General features: G+C 51.1%; 1 protein-coding gene across 1 annotated transcript in view; it reads left to right on the top strand.

Annotated features, from left to right (window-relative positions):
• The window catches only part of PARVB (parvin beta), a 78374-nt gene that overhangs the window by 38922 nt on the left and 12639 nt on the right, over positions 1–26813 (top strand). The window contains exons 3-8 of the mRNA XM_080939657.1: positions 277–347; positions 8365–8467; positions 15593–15733; positions 17593–17708; positions 20182–20240; positions 24300–24319. Of these exons, the coding sequence (XP_080795783.1) occupies positions 277–347; positions 8365–8467; positions 15593–15733; positions 17593–17708; positions 20182–20240; positions 24300–24319 (510 nt within the window). The remainder of the gene's footprint in view (positions 1–276; positions 348–8364; positions 8468–15592; positions 15734–17592; positions 17709–20181; positions 20241–24299; positions 24320–26813) is intronic.

The raw sequence follows: 26813 nt of genomic DNA, 5'->3' as shown, positions 1-26813 counted from the left end.
TCTTGGCTTAGACTTGGCTGCTAGAGCAATTGGAACCCAAGACTGAGGAGCTAGAGTCTGGCTTCATCTCCTCTGGCTGCCCCATGCGATTTATCACTGATCTTTTTGTCTGGCTGGTAAAAAGCCATGTGAGCTGTTCTAACAGAGAACATGACAGTCTCTGTTTCCCCACAAGCTTTCTGACTCATGTGAGTGAGCAGGGAGTTCTCCACCCCTGGCATCCCTGTCAGCCCTCCCCCAACCCTCATTCACTCTGGTCCTTTCTGTCTTTGGCAGAGGAGAATGAGGAGCGTACTATGATCGATCCCACCTCTAGAGAAGACCCCAAGTTTAAGGAATTGGTCAAGGTGAGCTATGGTATGATGTGGTTGGAATATTCCTGTTGGTTCTGGACCGTCTTCTGGGGGAGAAAGACTCCTATGGACACAAGGAGGACCTCAGCCTCCAGTCTCCTAAAAGAGCTATTGAGACTACATTAGAAAAGTGTGGTGAGTAGTAAAGTGTGGCCTGAAGAATAAGATGGAATAAGTCTTTTAGGTGCTCCCATGTGCTAGGTCATGCTGCCCAGGGCCTTTATAGGCATGTCACATGGTTTTCACAAGAGCTGTGCTGGGTCTGTTTTGAGCCAATATACCCTACCTACATGCATGGTTGTCTGTAGCTTCATGGGGTGTGGATTTAAGTTGATTTGGGGGAGCAGGTTGTTGTCTCCCATTACTGTAGCCTCATCTAAAGAGTCCTTGGTGTCCTAGTTAGCTGTAACTGTCAACCCAGCCCTGGAGTTACCTGAAAGGGAGTCTTAATTAAGGGATTTCCAAGATCAGTCTTGACCTGTAGCATGTCAAAGGGAGATGGTCTTGATTATTCACTGATACAGGTAGACACGGCCCACTATGGGTGGCACCATTCCCTTGGCAGGCAGTTGTAGATTATATTACAATGCTAGCTATGCATGAGCCTGTGAGTGATCCAGCAAGTAGTGTTTCTCCATGATCTTCATGAGTTTCTTCCCTGAGTACCTCGGATGGATTGAGTTTTTTAGTGCAAGTCAATAAACTCTTTCCTCCCATAAACTGCCTTTGGTCAGAATGTTTTCACACAGTGACAGAATGAAGCTAAAATACTTGGGGACCCTGTGTGGTAGTGTGAATATTAGCCAGGTGGGAAAGCAAAAGGCTTTGTTCTCAAAGGTCACAGTAACAGGCAGGTGGGTTTGTGGCTTACTGGTTGCCAGGGACATCTGCTTTCTCTTCTCTAGCAAATGGCTGATTCTGTCCTGGGGTAGCCTGAGGCTATGATTGCTCAGATCTAAGCCACAGTAGGGTTCCTGAAGGCCACCCACCAGAGACAGAGGCAGGCAGATGGTGTCCTGCCTTGGAGACCCAGAATTGGCTTGAGAGACCTAGGTGCTTTGAAATGCTGCATGTGACAGACAGTGTCCTGAAATAGATGGCTCTCTATTGGCTGTTCCACCTTCACTGCAGCAGAGAGCCTGCTGCTACCCCTTGTGACTGAGCTTTCATAAGGGCTGATTCAGGGGCATCATCAGGGTTGCTTGCCAGCTATGCCCTTGTACAAAGTGAACTGGAAATGTTTGTTATAGTCATGTAAAGATGGTGATTCATTTTTAGTTTACCTTTTACCTTTTTTTTTTTTTTTTTTTTTTTTTTTTTTTTTTGGACAGGGTTTCACTGTGTAGGAGAGAAGGAGTTTATTTAGTTTGCAGAGTCCAACACTGTGGGTATGCCAAGGTGGCAGGAGCTTGAAGCAGCTAGTCTCACCCACAGTGAGAGCAGAGGGAATGAATGCGGGCATGCTTACTTGCTTGCCTAATGTGCTCAGCTGCTTTCTTCACTCTTATCCTCTTTGGGACCCCTTAGGCCTAGGGGTTAGTGCCGCCCATAGTGGGCTCAGTCATCTCACATCAACTAAGACAGACGCTCACAGAGATGTCCAGAGGCCAACCCAATGTAAGCATTCCTCTCAGCTGATTCTTGGTTGTGTTATATTGACAATTAAGACCATTGCATTGGGTAGTGGTGACACATGTCTTTAATCCCAGCAGTCTGGAGAAAGAGGCAGGTGGATTTCTGAGTTTGAGGCCAGCCTGGTTTATAGAGCAAGTTCTTGGACAGCCAGAGCTCCATGGAGAAATCTTGTCACCACCGCCCCCCCAACCCCCCCCCAAAATCCCAACAAACAAACAAGCAACCCCCCTCAAGAAAATAAGCAAAACAAAACAAAACCCAAAACCAAAAAAGTCAAACAAACAAGAAAAGACAGAATAACCGTGGCCCCTGCGCAGAGGGGCCTAGTGTCTCTGCAAATGGAGAGGTCAAGAAAAAAGGAAGCAAGGCTCCAGCTGCTGGACAGGATGAAGGACAGAAGCTGTGTGTCAAGATCTGTGGAAGCCTCTAGAAGCTGGAGGAGGTGGGGAAGCAGGCAGGGTCCTTGTAGAGCCTCCGGAGAGGCCAGCTTTCCTCTCCTGACCTTTGACCTCAGCTCTGGGCTTCTTGTTTCCTGAATGTAAGAGAATCCACAGGATGGTTGTAAGCCACCAGAGTTGTGGGAGTTCCTGGAGCAGCCACAGGAAGCAGATCTCCTTCACTGTAGCTGACCAGCCACACGGGTAGGGCACGGGCCAGGCAGAGCATCTCCACACCTGCGGTTGTGGCTGAGTTCCTGAGATGCCCTTGTTTTACAACCATCCTGTTGGTTACAGAGACCAAACTTCAGGCACCCAGCCTGAGATCTCATCTCAGGGCAGGCTGGTCTTGATCTAGTCCTTTCAAGTATGGATGTAAATACCATGGACTTCCGGAGCAATCTGGGGACTTGGGGGACTCATCAGCTGACGTTGTTGTGGCTGTGTTGAGGGTTGTACAACGCGTCAAACTTCTCACCAAGTGAGGGCACTGAGAGAGAGACCAGTGTAAAGGTTATACCTCTAGGTATAAAGTTAGAAGAGACAGTTTCTTAAAGCCCCACAGGCAATTTCAGGGGGTCCCATGCTACCTTAGGGTTGACAATTCACCAAAAGGACACCGGGCCCCACTGGAATCTGTTGTTCTTAAGGTCACAGTTATCTGGGGGGGAGGGAGGCATACTCAAGACCAGGATCTAGGAATTGGATTATGGGAGAAGGGGAGAAAGGGTTGGGGCTGGGTAATTGCTCCCCTATGCAGATAGTTCTAGAACCTTAGTGCCCAGGGTCACCATGTGAGTGTTTCAGAACATTGTGCTGCAGACCAGTGGCCCAGCTTCTAGAGGTTCTCTGTGGGGATCCACCATGAGGTATTCACTATGAGGGTGCTGCTCAGAAGCAGGTTGTTCGTTTTATCTTTTATCATCTCCTACCCAGGCGCCCAGGACTCTGCTTCATTGCTGAACCACACCCCTGCCCCCACCCCCAAGGAGGTATTTATAACTTAAAACCAGTCTGGTATGTTGGTCTGAGCAGGTCAGAGGACAATCTGGCTGACAGTCTTGTCCTGCTGGACCTGGTCATTGTGGCCATTTGTCCTTAGCAGACTCTCCCAGTCTTTGGGACCAGGGCTGGGTTTCTGAGGAAGCCTGGCTGGCTTTGCTTCTCCCTCTCCTGGTGTCTGCCCTCCCTGACTTCACTCTGGTGTCTTGGTGGCCTTCTCTGTCACCCACAACTTGACGGTGATCATCTCTGCAGTGCCATGAGCTGCCCTCTGCCTTTTGTCTGAAGTCCCTGGCCCTGGCTGGGCAGGCACTGGAATAAGTTGACTATTAAAAACTATTTTGAGCATCTGTCGTGCTTATTGGGCTATTAAGGGGTGAAGGTCCAATCCCAGTTCAGAGGAAAGAGGAGCGCCTCGACCCCTGGCTGCCCGTCATCTGACGATGGGCACGGAAAAGGACCAGGTCTGGTGGGGAGCTGGGCATTGGCCAGCTTGGCATCACTTTAGAAATGGACCTGTGTTCTGCAGGAGCCTCAGAGACCCTGGTGTCCTCTTCTGCCATTTCTTCCCATGGCCACTTACTCTAGTACTGCAGAAGTCAGCCAGATTCCCTGTAGACGAACAGCGTGTTGGAGGCTTACGGCTGAGGTGCTTCGTGGCATTATCGTTCTGTTAAAAGCGTCCTGTACTTTTCTGTAAAGGAGAGGCCTCTGTGCTTAGTGTCTGATGTGGAGTGCCATTTGGACCTTGTCCCCAGGGCCTGGCACAGAGCTCTGAAACCCTCAGTGTGAGATCTCTGCTGTACACACTCTTGGCCACACCCTGGTCACTGCTAACAGTGGTATGTGGTGAGCCCCCAGTTAGCTTTGGATGCAGGATGATCCTAAGCAGGGAACCACACACTCACGGTTAAGGGCGTGGTACTGTTGATCTCTGGGAGGGAAGTCGTCTGGAGGGCAATTCTTTCTGTCCTGGTGACCAGTGACTGAGCTGGAACCTGGGGTGCTCGACTTTTGGCAGTGAGAATCACAGCACTGTGACAATGGAGCCCTGTGGTCAGACAGTTGCTGTTGAGGTGATGTATTTCGGAGCTGGAAAGAAAAACCCAACATAATTACACAGCCCTTTATTAAACACGTTGGCCAGAAGCGTCTGGATACTTCACACTGGGGTGCGTCTCCTTCTGAAAGCAGATTACATATCTCACTGGGCAAGGCTCACCCTTGGCATGTGGCTGCTTTCTCCCCTCTGGGCCCCGGGGTGGCGTGGAGGTCCTCTGCCAAGTTCAGGGCCCACCAACTGCCATCCCTTTCAGTAAGGTGTACGGACCTCCATCCTCTCAGAGACAACAGCCAGGACTCTGTTTGGAGGTGATTAAACTGTAACTGTCATGGCTCTGGGGAAGAGAGACTGCAGACCCGATTATAATTCAGAGGGAACTAAGGAGAAAGTAATTTTTTATTCTGGTTAGAGCAAGCTCATGGAGCTGGCCGTGATCAAATGCCGTGTAAGGATGTAATTAATATATGTCCTCCTTATTCACCCGCAGGACGTGGCGCTCGCAGATGAGCGCGTCCCTAAAAATAATGGCTGATGCTATCTTTAAAAAGCTCTTTTGTAAAACAGAAGATTAAGAAGGATGGCCGGGAGCAAAGGATGGGGTGATGGTGGTGTCCCCAAGTCAGCTCCACCTCTTCGGGGGTGGTGGTGAGACCGGAGGGTTTTGCCTCCTGGACCCAAGAGCCCGGGCTATTGTGAAGACTTTTTTTTTTCCTTTCTTTCTTTGAGCTTTTGGCCCTTTGTGCTTGGTTCTGGGCTTGGGGCAGGTCAGAGATCTAGAAATGGGGTTTTTGTTCCTTTAGTTCTTTTCTTCTCTGAGTTTTCAACTCTTGTAGAAGAGGCATTCTCTCAAGGTTTCCTAGCAGGACTGCGTTTGAGGAAAGAAGCATCCGGAAGCTAAGTCCTATAGAAAGGGCTAAGCCCTTTCTAGATGTGAATATCCCCAGGCCATTCTTTGGTTTGTTCGAGACCTCGAGTCTGCTCCGGTCGTAGCCACTGGGGACAAGTGCTGAGCAAGACAGCTCACTCACCAAGCTCACCCAGCGCACCTGAGAGCCAAATGCAATGCAATTAGGAGGTAAAGGGTGCCTCCAAGCCTCCCCCCTTCTGCAATTCACCCCCTTCTGCAATTCACCCCCTTCTGCAATTCCCTGCAAAGAAGTCTGGGAGGTGGCCTTTAAGCAGATCTGGCAAATATCATAGCCAACTGCCCAACAGCAGGTGCAAAGGTCCTGTGGCATACAGGTGCTTGGCATGTTCTAGTAATTATTGAGATGGGCAGAGCGACGTGAGCATGTCGAGAGTGACCAGAGACTCGGTGATAGATGTCCACCCTCCATGCCTGCACCTTCTCAGCCTAACACCCGTGACAGGTAGCTGCCCTTGTGGGCAGGGACTGCATTGACCAGGATGGCATCTGGTGTGGACACTCACTCATGTTTTATCCTGGGGGGGTGGAACCCTAGGAGATAAAAAAGGCTCAGTAACATTTGAAGCTGGAGATGGGACAGCAGGTCGAGCACACACTTCCTTTCCCTTCTGGATAACAGGCAGAGAAGACTCACCCTTTCCCATCATCTTAGGGTTTCTGTTGCCGTGGCGGACACCATGACCAACAGCACCTTGGACAGGGAAGACTCACAGCTTGTAGTCATTGTCTAGAAAAGTCAGGACAGGAACTCAAAGCAGGAACCTGGAGGCTGGAGCTGATGCAGAGGCCATGGAGGGGTGCTGCTCACTGGCTTGCTCAGCCTGCTTTCCTAGTGCACCCAGGACCACCTGCGCAGGTGTGGCATTGTTCATAATGGGCGTGGCCCTCCCATGTCAATCACCAATCAAGAAAATGTAACCACAGGCTTGCTTACAGGCCAATCTAGAGGAGGCATTTTCTCTGTTGGGGTTCCTCTTTCAGGCAACTCTGGCTCTACACAGTTGATGCAAGCCACCACGGTAACCACGGTGACCTCATTAGGCCGTCACTTTTTCGTTCCTTGTGAAGTTGAGATCTTACCGTTTTGTAAGGAGGGAATCCTTGCTGTGGTTTGCAGCCCCTAGTGTGAGAACGTACGTTAGACTATTGATCATCAGGATATGGTCCTTTGCAACCTGTTCCCTCCAGCCAGGCCCTACCTCCTAGCTTTCATTGCCCAGAGGAGACAGCCTAGCGACCAGAGAACACAAGCCAGACTGGAGCCCCATCAGCCAGAGAGCAGGAGAGGGCTCCGACTCTGTCCCCCTGCCCCTTGTGCTTAGACATGAGGGCCACAAGGCTGTGTGACTCTTTACCCTAGACACTCATGAGTCATAGCGAGAGCCCCTGTGAGTATCAGTCTGGGCTAGTCTGCTGTGGTCACTTGGAAGCTAGTCAAGACTCGATAGGTCAGGACTTCGTGATGAGGTTTTCAGGTCGCCGCTCTATCGAGGAGTAATGAGACACAGCTTTTGGATTTTGTGTACTTTGATCTTTCTGAGAGTGGCTACAGACCTCCCCCTCTCAGAGGCTGAGGGGTCTGATTAGATAGCTTGATTCATTTTGCTGGCATGGAAAAGCCACAGTCTGATAGTCATGGCTGCAGCCTGGGCAGGCATCTGCTTTATTCTGGGAGTTGACGGTGAATGACTACTGTCGGTGGGAACAAGAGACACTTGACTGAGCAGGTGGTGGCTGGCTTTCATAGCGTGTCTCCCGATGCACTGAGTGGGGTCTGGAAAACCGGAAACAGCTACCTTGGCTGGGAGTGTTCTCAGCAGAGTAATGGACAGAAAGTGACAAGTAAGACGTGAAGGGGAGTCACATACTGTGTAATCTCATTGGCTACAGGAGATGGAGGTGGGCAGAGCTATGGGGGAGGGGGGCAGACCTGGTCTCTCAACAAGGACCCGAAATGTTCTAAAGTGGATCGGGGTGACCATCACACAGCTATGGGATCTGAGGGGGTGCAGCAGGTTGATTCTCCATTGGCCAAACAGTCTCCAGGGTGCGATGAACAGAGAAGCCATGCTGGGACTCGGGACTCAGGGCTGCTGAAGTGCAGGCTAGGAGGGGACAAGTCGGGGTGATGGCTCATGGCCCCCCTTTCTCTCTCCAGCACTTCCTCATTTAGCACCTGCAAATAGAATGTCTTTAATATACATGTAGCAGTTAATGAATCCGGTGACTGTATTTATTTAAAACTGCACCTCAATAGCAGAGCAGTTAAATGGTGTGATTTAAACTTCTGTGCTAATCTGACGAACTCCCAGATACATCCCATGACTCTTGCATATTATTATTGATCTGGCTCTTTGGGCTTCAGGTGTTTTTAATGTGTTTTCCTCACAGCTCCAAATCTTCCATCCTCCTCGCTCTTCCTCTCTCCTTCCTCTGGTTGGCGGATGTCCCGCCCCATTCCTTATTCTGCCCAGCCATTGGGTGACCAGCATTTATAGAAAAGGCAGAGAATTGTTTACACAAACTTGAGACAGGGGATTCTTGGTAGAAGCTTTACAGTGATGTGTCCAGACTGACACTAAATCTGTGGGCAGAGAAATCAGCATTTGAATAATCCAAGGGTAAACTTTACATAGTCTATAAAAATATTATGCCTTCAAACGGCAAGTGCTTGAAGGTGGATGTGGACCTCTTCTGCTGGGAGATAGGTGTCATCCTCTACCCACAGTCTCTGCAGGTTCCCAGCCTGCCTGGTCCTGTCAGGCTCTGCTGGGAGCTGATAGGAAGTCATGCCTGGGTCTAGCAATCTACTCCTACTTGTTGTCTTCCATGGCCGCCAGGCAGGTGTCTGGTAGCCCTTGTGTGTTTGGGCCGCTGCCCACCTGAACCTGCTCTGACCCTGGCTTTATCTAGCAGCTCTGTGACAATGCCTTTCACCTGCTCCAGGTGCTCCTGGACTGGATCAACGATGTGCTGGCGGAGGAGCGCATCATCGTGAAGCAGCTGGAGGAGGACTTGTACGACGGCCAGGTGCTACAGAAACTTCTGGGTGAGTGCCATGACCTGGCCGGCCGTGTACCACCATCCTTCCTGCCCTGGGCTCGTGGGAACAGAGCTAAAGCTGGCTTATACCTCCTGGTGGCCCCATCTGTGGTTTCATTGCTGTCTGTCCCCATGGTTTCTCTGCTGGCCAGTGCGTACCCAGCCCCGGGGCTACAGCAGGTCCTCTCAGATGCTCATGCCACCATAGACCAAAGAAATGGCACTGGGTCTGTCATCTCATCTCAGGCCACCTGCATTTGTCTCCAACAAACCCATGCGAGAGAACACATTGTCCTGACTCACACTTCCGGGCTTTTCTGTTCCCCAAGTTCTGGCTGAGGATGATTGAGTGTGTTCTCAAGAGAGACGGATGGAAGGAAAGATGGGCAGCCTCTTCATCAAGTGCTCCTGAGCCTTGCAGAACGCTGGGTTCTAGGTCAGTGAGTCATAAAGCAGACATCGAATCTACCCCACCCTTCTGGGGCGTGCAGTCTGTCTGAACAGTGACAAATGCTGTGGGTCTCGAGGGTATTTAAGGGCCATACAAGTGCCATTTGGTAAAGTGGGTGGCCTTATGAAGCACTGGGATCTGAGCCTCAGGGGGAAACGAGGGAGGAGGGGCCAGGAGAACGGAGAAGAACAGAGTTGGGGGAGGGGAACAGCGGTGCCATAGATTCACAGTGCCTCACCCTGGCATGGTGATTCATGCTTGTCATCCTAGCACCTGGGATGCTGAGGCAGGAGGATTGCTAGTTTAAGGCTAACCTAACCTACAAATCCAAAGCCTCTCTCAAAAAGAAAAGTGATGGAGGGTCCAGCCTCAGGACTGGCTCTTACAGTGGCTGGGCCTGTTGTGAGCATGTCTCTGGCAGCCTAGGTGGCTGGGGGGAGGGGGGCTTGAGGTTTCATCTCCTTCTCTCTCTCAGCTGTTTGTCAGGTGCCTTAGGCACAAGTTCTGTTTTTTCTTACCACAGCAGGTTCTCATGGCAGGCCCAGGGACCCAGGCTCCAAATGCCTTTTCATCCAGGGCATTTTACCCTGTTCTTTTCTCACTTCTCCCAACAGCCCTACCGTCTCCCAGTCCCCCTTTCTTCTCTCTGTCTCTTATCTTTGAAGGGCTTGGGCATATTGTTCTACAGAAGACGGACCAGCGTAGAGCCATCGGATGACTTGTCTATTTTTCTTTTTTAAAAGTTTATTTATTTTGATTTCAAGTGATGAATGTCTGTCTTGCCTGCACGGGTGTACCACATGCATGCAGTACCTGTGGAGGCCAGAAGAGGGCATCAGATCCCCTAGAACTGGAGTTTATGGCCGGTTATGAGCTGCCCCGTGGATGCAGGGAATTAAACCGGGATCTCCTAAAGAGAAGCCAGAGCTCTTAATGGCTGAGTGATCCCTCCAGTCCAACTGTGCTTTCCTCAGTGTTGCTGAGTACGCCTTTTTCCCCCCGGGCTGGTACAGAACCTGTTGCTTCACATTGCCAGACATTGGTGGTGATGCGGAGGGTCAGATCCTTAGCCAAGGTGATGGCTGGCAAAGGAGGAGGTAGTGAGATTCTGGGGTGAGTGGTTGAGTAGCCATGCTAGCCCCTCTGAGGAGGTCACAGCCTAGCAGAGTTCCATATACAACCTCAGAGGCAGAGGCCCTGTGGTCTCAGACCTGGTAGACAAAGGCTTTCCTTCCACGTCTGTCACAAGAGCCACTGCGGGTTTGAGCAAAGCCATACCCTGACCTATGTTTACAAAGGTCACTTAGGCTTCTGGGTGCAGAGTGGATAGGATGCGGGGTTTTGGGGTTGGAGCTGGGGGAGGCTCAGGGTGCTGTTTGCCAAGCCCCAGGCTTCAGAGATGGCTCTAGCCAGAGTGGGATGCAGATGTAGACAGATGTTTTAGAGAGTGAAGCTGCCACAGGAACAGATTGTGGAGGCCACAGATACGGGTTGAGCAGCTAGTGAAGGATGGGTAAGGATTTGGGGTGAGTCTACCTGTGTAGAGCCTGCTGCTGGGGCAGGAGCGCTCCCATGGAGAACGGCCACCCAGAGGTGGTGTCAACACCATGGGACTAACCCCTGGAGAGGGGTTCCAAACTCCCCACAATGGGCTGAATACCAAGTGGTCAAGAGTGAATGTGGATATTTGGTTAAGAATCCCCGACTTTGAACATGTGGTTCAAGAATGATGTTGGAGTGTTGGTAAGATGCTTGAAGGACACTTGCCCTAAGCCTTTAATGCCCTACGTGGTGGAAGGGGAGAACTGACGTCCAAAAGCTAACCTTTGGCTTTCACCTGCATGCTGTGGCACACACGCCTACAAATGCAGGCTCTTCCACACCTAATAAATTAATTAATTTGGGTGGGAGATTGAGCCAGGGTTTCTCTGTGTAGTCCTGGCTGTCCTGGTACTTGCTCTATATACTAGACTAGCCTCGAACTCAGAGATCCGCCTGCCTCTGCCTCCCGAGTGATAGGATTGAAAGCATGTGCCACCATTGCCCGGTTTGATTTCAAGAATATGCCTGGACTGGACTGTGGCCAGAACATTGGAGCTCAGCTTTGTTCTGTAGCGTTCTTCTTACAGGCACCGGTGTGCTGGAGAAGGTGGTACACTCACGCTCGGCCCTGTCTGCTGCCAGCTGTGTGCCACATGTTCAGACTGAGCTTCTGAGATAATGGGCACCCAGCTGAGGCCAAGGCAGCCCCCTGAGCGCCGAATGGTGTGTCACAAGGTCACAGTGGAGGTTACCCTGGATGTGTGGCATCAACTTAACTTGTTTCTGATTTTTGGACCTTGTGATTGAGATAGTGGTGGCAAGGCTCGTGTGTGTGTGTGTGTGTGTGTGTGTGTGTGTGTGTGTGTGTGTGTGTGTGTATGTGTGTGTGTATGTGTGTGTGTGTTCACAGGCACATGTATGCATGTATGTGTGAGTGGAGGCCAGAGGTTAATGTGAGATATCTTCCTCAGTCACTCTCCACCTTTTTTCCTGAGACACAGTCTCTCACCCAACCTGAAGTTCACCAGTTTGGCGAGATTAATTGGCCAGTGAGCTCTTGGAAACCTCCTTTCTCTATCACTGCAGCCACACCCATCTGTGCCGGGATTCCAGGTGGGCACTGCCACACCCAGACCTTCCTCTTGGAGCTGAGTTTAGATATTTTTGAGCCACTTGACTTGGGTGCTGGAATCTGAACTTGGTCCTCATGACTGAGCAGCAAGCACTCTCAGCCTCTGACCAACCCCCCCCCTCCATACCCCCCACTCACCACAGCGATGCCTTTTCATTGGAGCAAACCCTCCAGTTAGTACCGAATCTCAGCATCACAGGACACGCTTTGGCCTTGCATCTCTACTGCTGCCGTTGGTCGTCAACAACATTAATGTGTTCCTGGTCCGTCTTTGAGGGCAGGTGTTGGTGACCTCTTGGGTCCCTCTCCTTTTGGTTCCATCTTCTGCTTGCCTGGTAAATACATCCCTGGCCTGAAGTCGAAGCGGCCGTGAATTCTACCATGTTGCTTCTCCAGGCCCTGTAGCGTTGAGGCTTGAGGCTTGCCCAGGCTCTGCTGTCTTTGTCTTGTGAAGTGGTTGTTATTTTCTTTCATTTGAATATCTCCAGTCAGTACTTGAAAAAAAAAAAGCAGCTTGCAAGCCTCTTATGTCAAGTGGGTTGGATGGAGAAGAGGACAATGGGAAGAGTGTTCGGGGCTGAAGAGGATGTCAGCGCACTTTGCCCGGCTGTGTGGGCAGTGTTTCTGTTAGGATATAATGACTCACAAGGCTCCTGAGACCAGAGCTTCCAGGAGTAACCTTGATGTAAGCCGTGGCCTCTTAAGCTTTTCTAAAGCAGAGCAAGATCAAAGAAAAGTGGTGTTGGCCGAGCAACCTGGCCCAGGCTGATTTCGGTGATGGAGCCAGGACTGGTCAAAAATATTTACATTGTGATTCATAACAGTGGCACAATCACAGCTATGAGGAAGCCATGAAAATAATTTTCTTGTTGGGGGTTGGGAGTCACAACACTAGGAATGGTATTTAAAAAAAAAATGGTAGCAGCATTAGGGAGGTTGAGAACCGTTGCTTTAGGGCATTGTCTTAATTAGTGAGTCATGTGGCAGGGGCCAGCCCACAGTGAGTAAGACCACCCCTGGCTGGTGGCCCTGGGTTCTAGAAGAAAGCAGGCTGGGCCAAGCCCGGTAGCCCATGCCTTTAATCCCAGAACTTGGGAGGCAGAGATCTCTGTGAGTTTAAGGCCAGCCCGGTCTACAGAGTGAGATCTAGAATGGCTAGGATTATGTAGAAATAATCTGTCTCAAAAGAAAGAAAGAAAGAAAGAAAGAAAGAAAGAAAGAAAGAAAGAAAGAAAGAAAGAAAGAAGGAAAGAAAGAAAGGAAGGAAGGAAGGGAGGAAGGAAGAAAGGAAGAAAGAAAGAAAAAGAAAGAGAAGGAAGAGAAGAGAAGAAAAAAGAAGAAAAGAAAAAAAAAGATAAAAGGAAAGCAGGCTGAGCAAGCCGTAAGGTGCACCCCTCCGTGGTCTCTGCATCAGTCCATCTCCAGGATTCTGCCCTGTTTGAATTCCTGCCCTGACTGCCTTTGAGGATGGACTATGGTTGGGATGTATATCAAAATAGACCTTTTTCTCTCACGATGCTTTTGGGTGTAGAGTTCCGCCACTGCCTTAATAGTATCCTATCCCTTGGACCTTAGGATGTGGCTGCATCTAGAGACACATTTTAAAGAAGTAATTAATTTGAAATGAGGTCATATCCATGCCAGTGTGACTCGAGTCCTTAGCAGAAGAGACTAGATGGGGAGGTGCTACATACTCAATCCCAGCACTTGAGATGCTCAGACAGGAAGACTGAGAGTTCAAAGCCCGCCTCAGCTACATAAGGAGACCCTGTCTCATAAAAAAAAAATGTGTGTGTGTGAGCTTAGGTGACAGCTGCACACAGTGGGGACAGTCATGTGGGGACAGAGAAAGAAGCCACGGGAAGAAAACAGCTAACACCTTGTCTCAGACCTCTGGTTGCCGAGCTGGGAGGAGCCTCTGTAGACCACCACTCGGTTCTTCCCCAAAGTCCTCCATGACTGGTGCAGTTTCCGTCCCTTCTCTGCCTCTTCCGTGCCATCCCAGGTGACATGGCTGGTGGCATGGGACAAGAGGGCATTCTGGGTTCTCTTTGACCCTTCTTTCTCCTTCCAAGCTGTTTCCTTCCCCTATGCCCTGCTTTGTTCTATGTCCTTGGTTGCTGCACACTTGTGGGCGTGGCTTGCTGTGTATTTTCTTGCTATTCACATACGTAGCTGTGGGCGTCCCTGTGACACAGGTGACAGGTGGTAAGAATCCACGGACAAGAGCACTCCTATCCCCAGAGGCAGTGTGAGATCACCAGTGTTTTTCTCCCTCATGCTCACCTCTGCCCCAAACTGTCATGTGTCTGTTTACGGTCCTTGATTGTCACATCCACTGTCTTTTCCAGCACCTAGGATAGCCCAGTGGCTGTTTGTGTAGTGAACATGTGATGGAAAGACCGGTGTGTCCTGTGTGCAGTGGCTGGTCCTGTATACCATCTCATTCCGCAGACTGCAGAAGAGCTGACTCTTCTAACTGCAGGAGCCAGAATTTGGGGGACAAATACACTCAAGTCCAGGCCCTGTTAAAATGTGTTGGACAGAGCTTTATGTGACCTCAGTGCGGTCGGCGATCTCAGTGACAATGTGGCTGATGGCAGCCGTGCATCCGTGGCTAAGGATGTGGTAATCACGCTCTAGGAAATTGCCTCCAGTCACCCTGGGTCTGCGCCTTTGCTAGCTGACAGAGACCTGTTGGGGAAACATCACATCTTGGAATTAAAGACTAGGAGGGAACAGGGCTCCCTGCTTTGAGCAGGAGCGCCCGAGCGCTGGCTGCTGCATCTGTGGCTACCTGCTTTTACCTGCTGCCCTCCTCCCCTGCCCCCATTCCCAAAGGAAATTGAAAGCGGCTGGGTCTTGTCCAGGTAATTGAATTCCGAGTGAATGTGACAATTCTCACCAGAGTTCTTCCTGCTTGCTCTGAGAAATGACACAATCACAAACTCGGCAAATCTCCAATCAAACTTCTTACGGCGTGAAAATGTTAGAGACGGGGGGGGGGGGGGGGGAGCCTGGGAGTGCAGGGAAGCCACACTAAGATTCTCTTCTTGTGAAAATCCGCAGTGTGGGACCCCACTGGGGCACCTCCTCTTCTCACACCCTCTGTGTCTGTAGTAGTGGTGGTGTAGTGTGTTAAGGGAGTGTGTGTATGTCAGGTCAGATGATAACCTTTTGAGACAAAGCCTCACTACGCAACCCTGACAGATCCAGAGTTTGCTATGTTGTTCAGGTTGACCTTGAACTCACAGAAATCCACCTGCCTAAGTTTTTTTTTTTTTTTTTGGGGGGGGGGGTTGTATATTATCTTAATACCATTTCTACCTTTCCATTCCTTTCCATGTCCCCCAGTCCCTCTCAGGTTCATGACTACTTATTATTTTTACCCTGCCTGCCTGCCTGTCTATCTGTCGTGTGTGTGTGTGTGTGTGTGTGTGTGTGTGTGTGTGTGTGTGTGTGGCTGATCACTTGGTACATAATCAGTCAGGTCTCCTTCTCCCTGGAGAAGACTGGTATTCCTTCTCTCAGGAAGCCTGTGGTTCTTCATCTAGGGGTGGGTGGGGCTCTGAGGTGTCTCCATCTGTGTTGGCATGTCAACGGGTGCTGTCACTGTCATGTCTCAGCCATGAGGTTGAGGTTTCATGAGTCCAGCCCTCCAGATTCATCTAGAACGTAGTAGCTAACAGCAGGCCAGAACACAACTTTTGAGTCAGCTCTCTCCTTCCACGGTGGCTTCTGGTACCTGGTTGTTACCACACTGGGTTTCCCAGATACATCTTGAAGGATTCTTTTCCATTACTTGCACCTAGGCTGTTCCCGGCCTTCATCCTTAGCTTCCCCCTTCTCTTACAGCATAACTTTCTCTCAGTAGAAATGGCCTCCCAAGTCCGGCTCAGTATAGCACCACTAGTCCAAGGGTTTGGGCTAAGATGCTGGAGCCCTAGTGCCCCTGTTCCAGTCAGTGCCAACATTCTGTTTAATGACAAGTGTCCTTATATCCACAGAAAAGCTGGCACACTGCAAGCTGAACGTGGCAGAGGTGACACAGTCCGAGATCGGGCAGAAGCAGAAGCTGCAGACTGTTCTGGAAGCCGTGCAAGACCTGCTTCGGCCCCATGGTTGGCCACTGCGTTGGAATGTGGACTGTGAGTGGCCTCTACCTGGGGAGGGACAGTTGGAGGAGAGATCTTTTCTTTTCCTTGCTGTCACCCCATGTGGCCTTGTGGTTAAGAACCAATGCACCCTCTTGACCTGCTCTACCAGATGTCAGAGGCGGGAGAGAGGTCTGGGGAAGCTAAGGTGGGGAGCACTAAGTTAAGAACACAATCACACACCAGTGCTCAGCGCTCCCTGCTCTGTCCTTCTGAGGGGGGTAGCTCTAGGATTTGCTTATTTTGTGTGGGTCCCAGTGCACGGATACGGAGGTCAGAGGTCAACCTCAGACAGCTTTCCTCAAGAACCAGGCACCTTGTTTGCTTTGAGGCGGGGTCTCACTGAGACCTGCAGCTCACCAGTGAGGCGGGGCCAGCGAGCTCAGGGTCCTTCCCTGCCTCCCCTCCAGTGCTGGGATTCCTAGTACGTGGCACCAAGGTTGCCTTGTTTTAAATCCAAATTGAGTCCTCGTGCTTCAGTGGCTGGCATTCTATGAACTCGAATCATCTTCCCAGGCTTTGTTTCGTTTTTGAGGGCCTCATGTAGCCCAGGCTAGCCCTGGACTCAAGATGTAGCCAAGGCTGACCTTGAATTTCCCATCCTCCTGTCTCTACCTTCTGAATGTTGGGGTGACATGTCTAGCCCAAGGAATTCTTGTTGGGACTTGTCACCAAACACCTAGTATAGTTGCACAAAGTGAACCTATCTGAGGGTAGCCCACTGAGGCAGATGCCCAGGAGCCCATGATAGCTCAGGAATGTCACTTGTCAGCTGGTTTGAGGGGGTTGTGTCATCACAGGAGGAGCTGACTGCAAAAGCCGATGGCTTCTGTCCTATGTCCCTATCTCCTCTGGAGATAAGGCAGGTGTGATGGTGCCAGAGGCTGCCCTTCAGGGCCAGGGCTCTGTGGCCTACATAGAGAGCCCAGATCTGGGCTATGGGAATGGGGCTGGTTCTGCCCCTGATTTCTTGACATAACTTTGGGTTGACCCATCCTTCCTCCCCAACTGTGGGGAGGAGATACCCCAACAGCTGCAATTCCCTCCAAAGGTTTGTCTGAGACTTTGCATTCAGAGAGAGTCAGGGCAGGCAGCCAGGACTGACTCAGCCAGAGCCGTCCCTATTCTTGTCACCCATCCCCATGGGGACAGCCGATTCACCTAGTAGCAGAAGTGCCCAGTGCCAATGATAATGACATGTGTTATTAGGGTGGGTATGTGGCTGTGACATGTCCCTCTCTCTGCAACTTGCAATTCTCTTCTTTAAAATTCTCTTCTCTTAAAAGTGGCTGCCAGGGCCCCATATGGTGTCACACACCATAATCCTAGTTCTCAGGAGGCTGAGGCAGGTGATTCACTGTGAGTTTCAGGCAGCTGGTGTAGGCCAGCCAGGGCTATATAGTGAGACGCTGCCTTAAAACAAACAAAAACTCAAACAACAAAACAAACAATAAAACCATGGTTTCAAGTTGCCTTGGAGCAGCAGGAAAGGAATAGAGAGAAGTCAGGCATCAGAAGGCAGAAGTCTCCAGGGACCTTATCATCCCTGTCTATCTGAGGTCTCTGTCCTTCCCCAGAGATCTCCTTAAGAGATACCCTTGAGGGGCTGGAGAGGTGGCTCAGAGGTAAAGAATGCTGACTGCTCTTCTAGAGGTCCTGAGTTCAATTCCTAGCAACCACATGGTGGCTCAGAACCATCTGAAATGAGAATTGATGCCCTTTTCTGGTGTGTCTGAGGTCAGCCACAGTGTACTCATATAAATAAAATAAATTAATAAATCTTTGAGAGAGATCCCTTGCTCGCTACAGCCTCTAACTTGAGACCTCTGTTTCCTTCCCTCTCCATCCCAAAGCTATCCACGGGAAGAACCTGGTGTCCATCCTGCACCTCCTTGTCTCCCTGGCCATGCACTTCAGGGCCCCCATCCACCTTCCTGAGCACGTCACTGTGCAGGTGGTAGTCGTTCGGGTGAGTACACTGGACCAGCTTGTTGCCCGTCTCTGCTGGTGAGGCAAGCCGACTTTTTCTTCCTGCAGTTTCCAGCTCCCCCACCCCGCCCCCCTGCCCTGTTATCCCAAGAGCCTACCTTTTATTTTTTTTCTCTCTTGATAAAATGCATATCTCACCCTGGTTCTCGGAGAAATGATTGGAGCAGGAACAATGGCGTTGATTTCAAGAGCGGCACAGGGGTGTTGAGGTTTAATTTCCCAGATTTCTGGAGAGAGCATTTATTTCTCTCCAAAGCCACCGAGTCAGAATTCAATCCCCTTGAATGTGCTTTATTACTCTCTGGAGGAGGCTGTGACCGGCAGAATGAAATAGTCGCCCAAATTAAAGGCTCTCCACATTTGCTCTGTATTATAAGCCATCATCCCCCATTATCTCTTTTTTTAGGCTCATTTCTCTTGATTTACTCGGAGAAGGGAGCCAGGACCCGGGGTCCTGCTGACGGGAGATGGGGGTCAGGCGTGGATTTGCTGTGTGTACTGTTCTGAGCTTTAGTGCTCGAGCACAAAGGTACTGGCCAGGCTTGGTTCCTGGGCACAGTTTCACCAGGAATCATGTATTGAGCACCTACTGGATGCCAGACATTTGCCTGAACTCCTGGGGACCCTGAGTGAGGATAACCCATTTTGGCCTGGAGGAACCGTCCTATCTGCCAAAGGGCTGAGGTCACATTTGGGACCTGCATGTTTACGTGTCTGGAGACACTCGGCTACACTCTGTTCTCTGAGTTTTTAACTTATCTGTTTTGTGGTCTGTGGTCCACGGGGACCTGGCTGAGCCTGTGTTTTTTGAAGCCATTCAAACCTCTCTACTGTCCTGGGAGTTTAGTGGTACCCTGCCGGGAAAGTCATGTCTGACATTAAGTGGAGGATCACCTGCCATTTCTCCCCCCTTCCTTCCCAATCAGGATGTTTGTGGTCATCGAGAGTGACGCAGACTCAGGGGGACCATTCCTGCGGCCCTAGTCTTGGCTGCTGGCTCATAGGCAGCGGGCCGGGAAAGGCTTCCCAAGGACACATGGGAAAACGGTTCCTAAACCCACCTACGTCAGCCCAGGCCTCAAGAGTACTGAGCGGGCTCACCATCTGGGTATTTTCTTTCAGTCTTACACGCTAGTCCAAGACAAGCTGGGGTTTTTGGAAAATCTGACTGCCCCTCCAAGCCCCCTTCAGCATGCTGTGTGTGCCTTGAACGAACTTCCTGGGCTGTCTGTGCTGAGCCCAAAGGAAGTCCAGCTGGATGGCAGCTTCTCAGCTCTCCATCCTCCAGTTCCTACTCAGAGCTTCTTTCTGCAGTGGGCAGACCTTGATTTCTCAGGGCTGCAGTGATCGGCCTACAGACTCGGGGTGATGTTGCTAATCTTCCAATTATCCGGCTCTGACTTTACCAATGACTTCGCCAATGCCCAGCAACCAATAGGCACCTCACTCATGCTTATGCTAATAAGTGAACCAAATACCCAGAGTCCTCCTTGGCGGGCTTCATTGAGTGCCAGTTGGAATGAGACCAGAGTGAGCGACGCTGAAGTCTCCAACTGCATTTACTTGCTAACAAGGAGCAGTCTATAAGATCCCTAGGGCCAGCTCAGGGAAGGGTGAAAGGGTTACTTGCTTAGGACTCAGATTCCTGTCCCTCAGGAGCTTCAAGCTGGAACCTGTGGTTCTGGCTACTTTGGCTGGCCTCCGGGAACTTCCAGTGTATGTGGGCTGCCATCTATCCCCTCTGCTCTCCCACTGCTGCCCCTGGGTGCCTGCCAGGGTTCCCGGGGACTTCGAGTAGCAGGTTGAGTTTTTCTCCCAGCACTGCTGGCTTCAGGAAAGCAACCCTCTTTGCCCTGTTCTGTTTCTGCCAAGCCTGTCTGTGTTTAGTGTCCCTGGTTAATGGTCATGGCCCTCTGTTTCTGTTCTTTCCTTTTGGGGTGGCCCACTCACCGTGGCTGCAGAGTTCATTACTACGTGGCCACTCTCAGCTAGTATCAGAAGCCAAGAAGGAAAAGCAGGTTCTGGGGTCCCGGGTAGACATATTTGGGGGATCCTGTTTAATCAATTGCCTATATGTTTTTTCCTCCCCCTGGAGTCTCCCCAGTATAACTCATGAACTACCCATCTCTCCTGCCTTAACTCTAGAAGATCGTCTTTAATTTGTGTTTCTTGCCTGGGATGTTTCTCTCAAGCCTTGCTTTAGTGACCATATCGCAGGATGCCATGGAGAACAATTTGGGGGTAGTCCCGGGCACTGAAAGGGTCTCCCCTGTGCTCATCTGGAGTAAACCAGTCTAGGTGTGAAGTGCACACTGGGGATATGCGGCCCTTTTTAAGCTGGTGTCCCGCCCAGGGTCACCCATGATGGGATTCCCCAGGAGATCGATCTGTGTTCTCTACATTGCTCTTGCCCTGTGGTCTGTGTCTTGATTTGTCTGCTTCGGGGTTTTCAGAAGCGGGAAGGCCTGCTGCACTCCAGCCACATCTCGGAGGAGCTGACCACGACCACAGAGTAAGTGGATAGGGAGCGGTTGCTTCTCAGGGTTCTGTACCTCATGCCAACCGACCCTCAGGGACCCATGCCTCATGCAAGGCCCCAGGCCCCAGGGACACTAGCCTTGGGGAGCCTGCACCCCCACCCCCGCTCTTTAGTCTTACTGTGTGCTTTTGTATGCAAGTGCTTGCCTGCCTTCTGTAGGCACACAGTTCCTCCCAGGCTTTCCACATCAGTCTCTCACCTCAGAGACAGTCTCTCTCAGGCCTTATTGTGTGAGCGTGAGGACCCAGTCTTCAGCTCCTACGTTCAAAAACCAAGACAAAACAAAAGAATTTCAGGTACAGACATATATATCTATGACCTGCCAGGGGGCGTGGCAGAGACGGGGAATCTTTGGAGCTGGTCGGCTAGTCTTTCTAGCCAAATCAGTGATTTTTCAGGTTCAGTGAGAGACCCTGCCTCAAAAATAAGGTGGAGAGTCAGTCTCTGACTGCTACATGCACGCATACACTCCACATGCATTATACACAATTTTTTAAAAAATTAAAAGAATGTCAGGGGCCACCAGGTGTGTTAGCTCAGGATGGCCACCAGGGCTTAAGGTCATTCAGGTTGGTCATGTCCTGCTTGTTTTCTGGTTTTCCTCTTCTCTTGTCTGTCAACAATTGCTCTCTCAGAGGGAGGAACCGTGTGACCAGTCAGAACTGTCTTAAGGTGGACACTGTAGGGTCCTCTGGTCTCGTTGAGAAAGCAGGACTATTCAAAAGCCTAGAGACACTTGACCCTAAAAGCCAACCAGATAGTGTACCATGAGTGCGGCCCCCATGGTACCCCAGGATGGACCGCAGGAACTTAACACCTCTGCTACTCCTGATGGAACCTGTTTCAATGTTTAGAACATGGACAGTGGCAGCTAGCTCACCAGATCCGTTCACGGAGATGCTAAGGCTGTGTATTCAGTAAAGCCTTTCAGCAGCTGACTGGTACAGAATTCACTCAGGCATGGTGAGTGGGCTGCCAGATGAGTTGAAGACATGGCAGTGTTCTCTGTGGTGTGTGTGTATGTTCTGATCCATGTGGTCCCCAGGGAAGGACAGATAGCTGGGGGGGGGGGGGGCTTCGGGGAAAGGAGGCAGCTGATGTGTGTTGTGACAGCACTGTGGGCCTGTGGCTGCAGAAGGGTGAGTTCAAGAAATGGAGAGTGGGGTGGGAACTTGGGGGTTTGGTAGCCTGTCTGGTGAGATACCACCCCTAAGCCATTGCATTTCCTTATAAGCCTGCACTCAGCCATATGAATGGGCTCAGCCAGATGGTTCTGCTAATCTTGCTGTGGCTGGTCCTGTAATGTGTATATCTGAGGGCATCTCAGAGTATGGTGGACCAAGGTAGCTTCTCATACTGCCTTTGGTCCTCATGGGTTGAGCTTCCTCTCCAGTTCCATTCATGTTCTGAAAGGGTGAGTCCCCTCATTCTGGATTCCTGAGCCATGTCTTTTTTTTTTTTTTTTTTCCTCTGTGGGTAAGAGTAAGTCTCTGCTCATCTTGGATCAGAGATTTGAGAGAACAGCTTCTGAACCTGAGTGGTCCAGGGGTCTGTGCAGCTGTGGGAAGCCAAATTGGTCTGTTGTGGTCTGCTTAGGGAGAGGGGGACCAGAGAAGGCAGCAAGAGGTGCCAGGAGCTCTACAATTATTGGGGGTCAAAACCTGAAATTTGATGGAGGAAATTGGCTGATACATTCCTAACAGCCCACCAGCTGTGTCCAGCACTCCTGGGGACCTGCTGTTTACACGTTGGTCATGGGTGGAGCAGCCTGTGTGCTGACCATGGCTTCTCTGCTCCAGGCCTGGGTCTGGGAGTATGGGGAAGTCAGGCTGACAAGAGGTTGGGGAGAATGTAAAATCAGACCCAGGGTGAGGGCCTGGAAAATTCTGTAGCCACAGTGGCTTTTTCAGGTGCAGGAGCACCCTGGAGTCAGGGAGGGCAACACATCTATTGAGCCATTTCTGCTGGATGTCATGCCATTCTAGGTAGTCAAAGACCGTTCTAGGTAGTCAAAGACCGTTCTAGGTAGTCAAAGACCATTCTAGGTAGTCAAAGACCGTTCTAGGTAGTCAAAGACCATTCTAGGTAGCAAAAGAAGTAGCTAAGAGTTTTTCAGATTTTTTTTGTCAGCCTCCTGTCTGGTCCCCCAGCCTAGGGTTTGTTCTCTTCTGTCCACCCCACCCCCATCCTTGTGACCAGTGAGTACAGATGCAATGACTAGGTTAGCTGTAGCCAAACTATCTTAGTTTACTTTCCATAGTTGAAATAAACACCATGACTGTCTTAGGGTTTTGTTGTAGTGAAGAGACACCACGACTATAGCAACTCTTGTGAAGGAGAACATTTAATGGGGGCTGGCTTACAGGTTCAGAGGTTTAGTCCATTATCGTCATGGCAGCAGGCAGACAGGCATGCTGCTAGAGGACAAGCTAAGAGTTCTGCATCTGGATCAGAAGGTAGCAGGCAGGAGACTGTGTGTTCTTGGAACTTGAGCATAGGAACCCTGCCCCCCACAGTGATGTACTTTCCCCCAACAAGGCCACACCTCCTAACAGTGCCACTCCCTATGGGCCAAGCATACATATGCATCAATGGGGGCCATACCTATTCAAACCACCACAAAGCAACTTAGGGAGGAAATGGTGGTCTATTTCAGCTTACAGTTGGAGAAACCTGGAGGCCCAGGCCATGGAGGAATGCTGTTCTCTGGCTTGCTCATCTTGCTTTCTCAGACAATCCGGGCCACAGCTGCAGTGAACTCAAAGCAAAACCAAACTCCAGCAGTGCAAATGGCTTAATGTCTGACATCTGGGCCTCACTATCTTCTGGGCTCCAAGGAGCCTGGCCAGCTTTATCTTTCTGGCTCACCCCGCTGCAGCATACACAACTCATTTCCTAGGCTCACTCTGACTATATCCCACTCCTACAAATGTTGTTGGTGCTAACTCCATGTACCGGCATCTCCAAAATGCAGTGGTCTCCATCCATGGCCCCCGGCCTCTCTTCGGGGACTCTAATCACACTGCATGTTGCCAGGCTGCAGCCTTCCCCATGACCCCATTAATTTTGGGGCTTCTATTGCAGCTGAGGCTGCTCCTTCCTCAATGGCCTCATCTGGTCTTTCACAGTGCCAAGCCTCAGATACTCATGCCTTCAAAACCAGCACCACCTCTTACACGTTATGAAGGCCCGATGCCAGCCCCAGAGGCGGCCTCTGGATCACAGCTACTGTGTGCTGGCCCCGAGAAAGCACTTGCCACGGTTCACCTTAATGACGCTGGTCCTTCGTTTGTCACGGCTGATTCTTCAGTCCCAGCTGACCGGAGCTACAGATTATTTTTGAAATACCACGTAAATAGCCCCACAGAGTGTTTGAAGGACTCTTGAAATTCCCTCTGGAAACTTCCCCAGCCAGGTCTCCCAGCTATTTTCCACGTTCTCACAAAAGCTCCTTCACCTTTAAGCACTGAAATGGCTTTTCTAGCCCAAAGTTCCTTCCACATCCGCCCTTTTTCTCAACGTTCCTAACACTGCAACCTTTAATACAGTTCCTCATGTTGTGGTGGCTGCCACCCCCAACCATAGAATTATTTTTCGTTGCTACTTTACAACTGTAATCTTGCACTGTTATGAATCATAATGTAAGCATCGGATGTGCAGGATATCTGATATTCGATCCTGGTGAGACGGTCACTCGACCCTAGGTCGGGAAACACTGCTCTATCTGATGGGTGTGGCTGGCAGAATCAACGTGCTCCCAGTTCCCATGATCCATTATGTCTGTCCTCTCCAAATGGTCTACCAGGGTGGTCATCGTGTCAGGAACAAGGGTAATCTGCTGTGACTCTTGTGCTGATTGTTAGTCGCCTCACACACCCCTCACCTCTGTTAGGCTAGAGCAGGTGGTAGTGGTGGGGTATTCATTACTGTTGGGGGGCCTTGGGGCTGGGTGCTAGGGTCTGGTTGGCTCTACTGGTCTCCCTCATAAGACTTGGTCCAAGTGACCATCTGACCCTTTCTTCTTGTCCACAGGCTTATGATGGGCCGGTTTGGTAAGTACCCTGGCTTGGAGTGGGACAAACTGAGACCCCTAGGCACACAGGGTCCAATACAGAAATCTCTGGGGTTCTCAAGGTCATGTGTGTGAACCTGTGAACTTGGGCAAGAGGAGCAAGGGTGTGGGGGGGGGGGGAAGGGGAGGAGCCTGGAGAAAGTCTCTAGCTTACCTGCAGGGAGGGAGGGAGAAAAGGAGGTAATTACCCGCTCACCTGACCCTGTCCCCTGAGCAAGAGAGGGTAGACAAAGGGATCAAAAACCCGTGGCTTCATTTAAATTCTCAGAGGTGAACCCTGGCTGTATAGGCTGGACAGAAGTTTAAGACAGAAAGCTACAACAGAGTGTTCTCTCCAGCTGGCTGGAAGGGGAGAAGGTTGTTAGAGGAAAAGTGGAAGCCAGATAGAAGCTCCCAGCTCATTTCCAGATGTATGTCTGACCCTGGGGAATCCTTTTGGGGCGGGGGCGGGGCATGCCACCTCTAAAACCCAATGCCTTTCTGATAGACAGGTGCTATGCTTGCTGGGGAAACTCCCAGGGGAGACAGGATAGCAGACATGAGTCATGTGGGACCCCTGCTGGTGTCCCGGTGCAGGGTAGTTTGGAGATATATTTCTCCCTGTCACCTCTGCTACTCAGAGGAGGTTCTGAAGCCCTGGGGATCCGGATCACAGAGGCGGGAAGATGACGAATGAGGCACTGAGAGTGGAGTCCTCACTGGTGTGTTTGGGTTCAGAGGATTTGAAAAGGCTTGGTTTGGCTGGGGGGAGGTGAGCCCGGGCCAGGTTGGTATCTTGGGTCAGGTACACAGGGTGTGTGTGTGTCGGGGGTTGGGGCAGCCAGGTGCACCAGGTCTCAGTCACAATGCTGGGGACATCTGAGGCCACAAGAAGCCTCCTCTGACGCTGTGCGCACTTCACTTCTTGCAGGCTCTGGTGTAAGATGAAACAGGCTATTAGCCAGTGACAGGCAATTAGTTCCGCCCCCCCCCCGCCTCGCACTTGTGCTGACGCAAGGAGGTCTCCTGGTTACACCGCTGCCGCTGACAGCCTTAGTTTTGGTACAGTGAGTCCCTGGGCTCCCAGGCATCCTCTTGGGGGAGTAGCACAAGGCTGTCCCAGGATTTCTGGTCACTTCTGGCCTCACTGCCCTGCCAGGGTCTGGTCACACCACTACCTTTGGTGCATAGTTGGTTTCCACCCAGCATTTAATTCTGGCTTCAGGACACATTGCTGAGGAGGGAGGTCAAAACATCCCTTGTCGTGTCTATTTCCTGTCCACAGCCCCTACAGTGGCCTTTAAGGATGCTCAGACATCACTCTCCCTGTGGCCTTGATCTCTCACTTTCTGAGTGTCCAGGCCCAATCCTGTGGCTCCCTTACTTCCACGACTCCCGGCCTAAGATACCCTCCTGCTAAATTACCCAGAGTTCCCTCGTCCATCAGCTTAACTGTCACTCACCAGGGACCCTCTAGCCACAAACCAGCATGCACCCACCCTGCTTTAATCATCTGACAAACTGAGCCAGCCCGGCTCCCGGGAACCTCAGGGTTTGTGTGTGTGCTCCCCTTGTCCCGGGACACTGGTCTAAGTGTTATGCTTTTAGGGACACGGATGCCTCTTCCTTTGTTCAGGGCTTTCGAAGGACCCTGTAGGCAGCCACTCACCCCAAGCCTGTGTGATCTCAGCAGCTCTCCCTGAACCACTGTCAGGTGTGAAGAGGTTCCAAGACAGCAGGCTGATGATCCTCCTAGGCTGGGCCTTGTTTGACCCGGTTCCCTCCAGCTTCCTTGGCCTTCAAGTGCTGTGCAAAGGAGGGATGAGGCCAGCAAGGTTAAGGGGTGCCCAGCCTCTTCCCACCAGCATCTTGTCCTGCCTGAGGTACAATCAGGGTTTTCTCTCCCTGGAAACCAGTCTCCTGGGAGCTAGGAGGTTAGAGCCTGGTCTCCATAGCAACGCCTTTTTCCAGTTGCCTTTTCTCTAGCTGGTGGTCCTTCCTCCCTGGCTCCCCCACTCGGGAGCCCTAGCCCTTTCTGGCGCTGACAGGATCGAATGGGCAAGGGCGGAGGCTCCCTCCTAGTCCCAGGCTCAGTTTGTTGTGACCCAGTCTCCCCCATTCACCTCTCCAGAAGAGCCTGTGTGAGATGTAAACTCTGACCTGACATTCACACCCCTGGCCCCTGTGCAGGCAGGACTCAGGGCTAAAGAATGAACTCCCATCAGCCTCCCTCCCAGGACTGCTCTTGAATGGACTCCCCCCGCCCCCACCCCACCCCCATTTCCCTTTGCATTTTCTGTTCACTCTGAACAGAACCCTCTCTTCCTCTTCTCATCTCTAGCCTGGCTCAGACTTCAAGGCTTTTCCCCTTCCAACCTCTTGTCCCTGGGTGCAAGTTTAGGTGCTGCTGCGGACCAGCCTGACATGGGTGGTCAAACCCCAGAAACTGAAGGTTATAGGAGGGGACCCATGGAAACTAGGAGCCCCCATCCTTG

The sequence above is a fragment of the Micromys minutus genome, assembly GCF_963924665.1.
Source record: "Micromys minutus genome assembly, chromosome: 27".
Taxonomy (NCBI): Eukaryota; Metazoa; Chordata; class Mammalia; order Rodentia; family Muridae; genus Micromys; species Micromys minutus.
The sequence above is the reverse complement of the archived record's forward strand: the minus strand, read 5'-3'. Positions and strand labels throughout refer to the sequence as shown.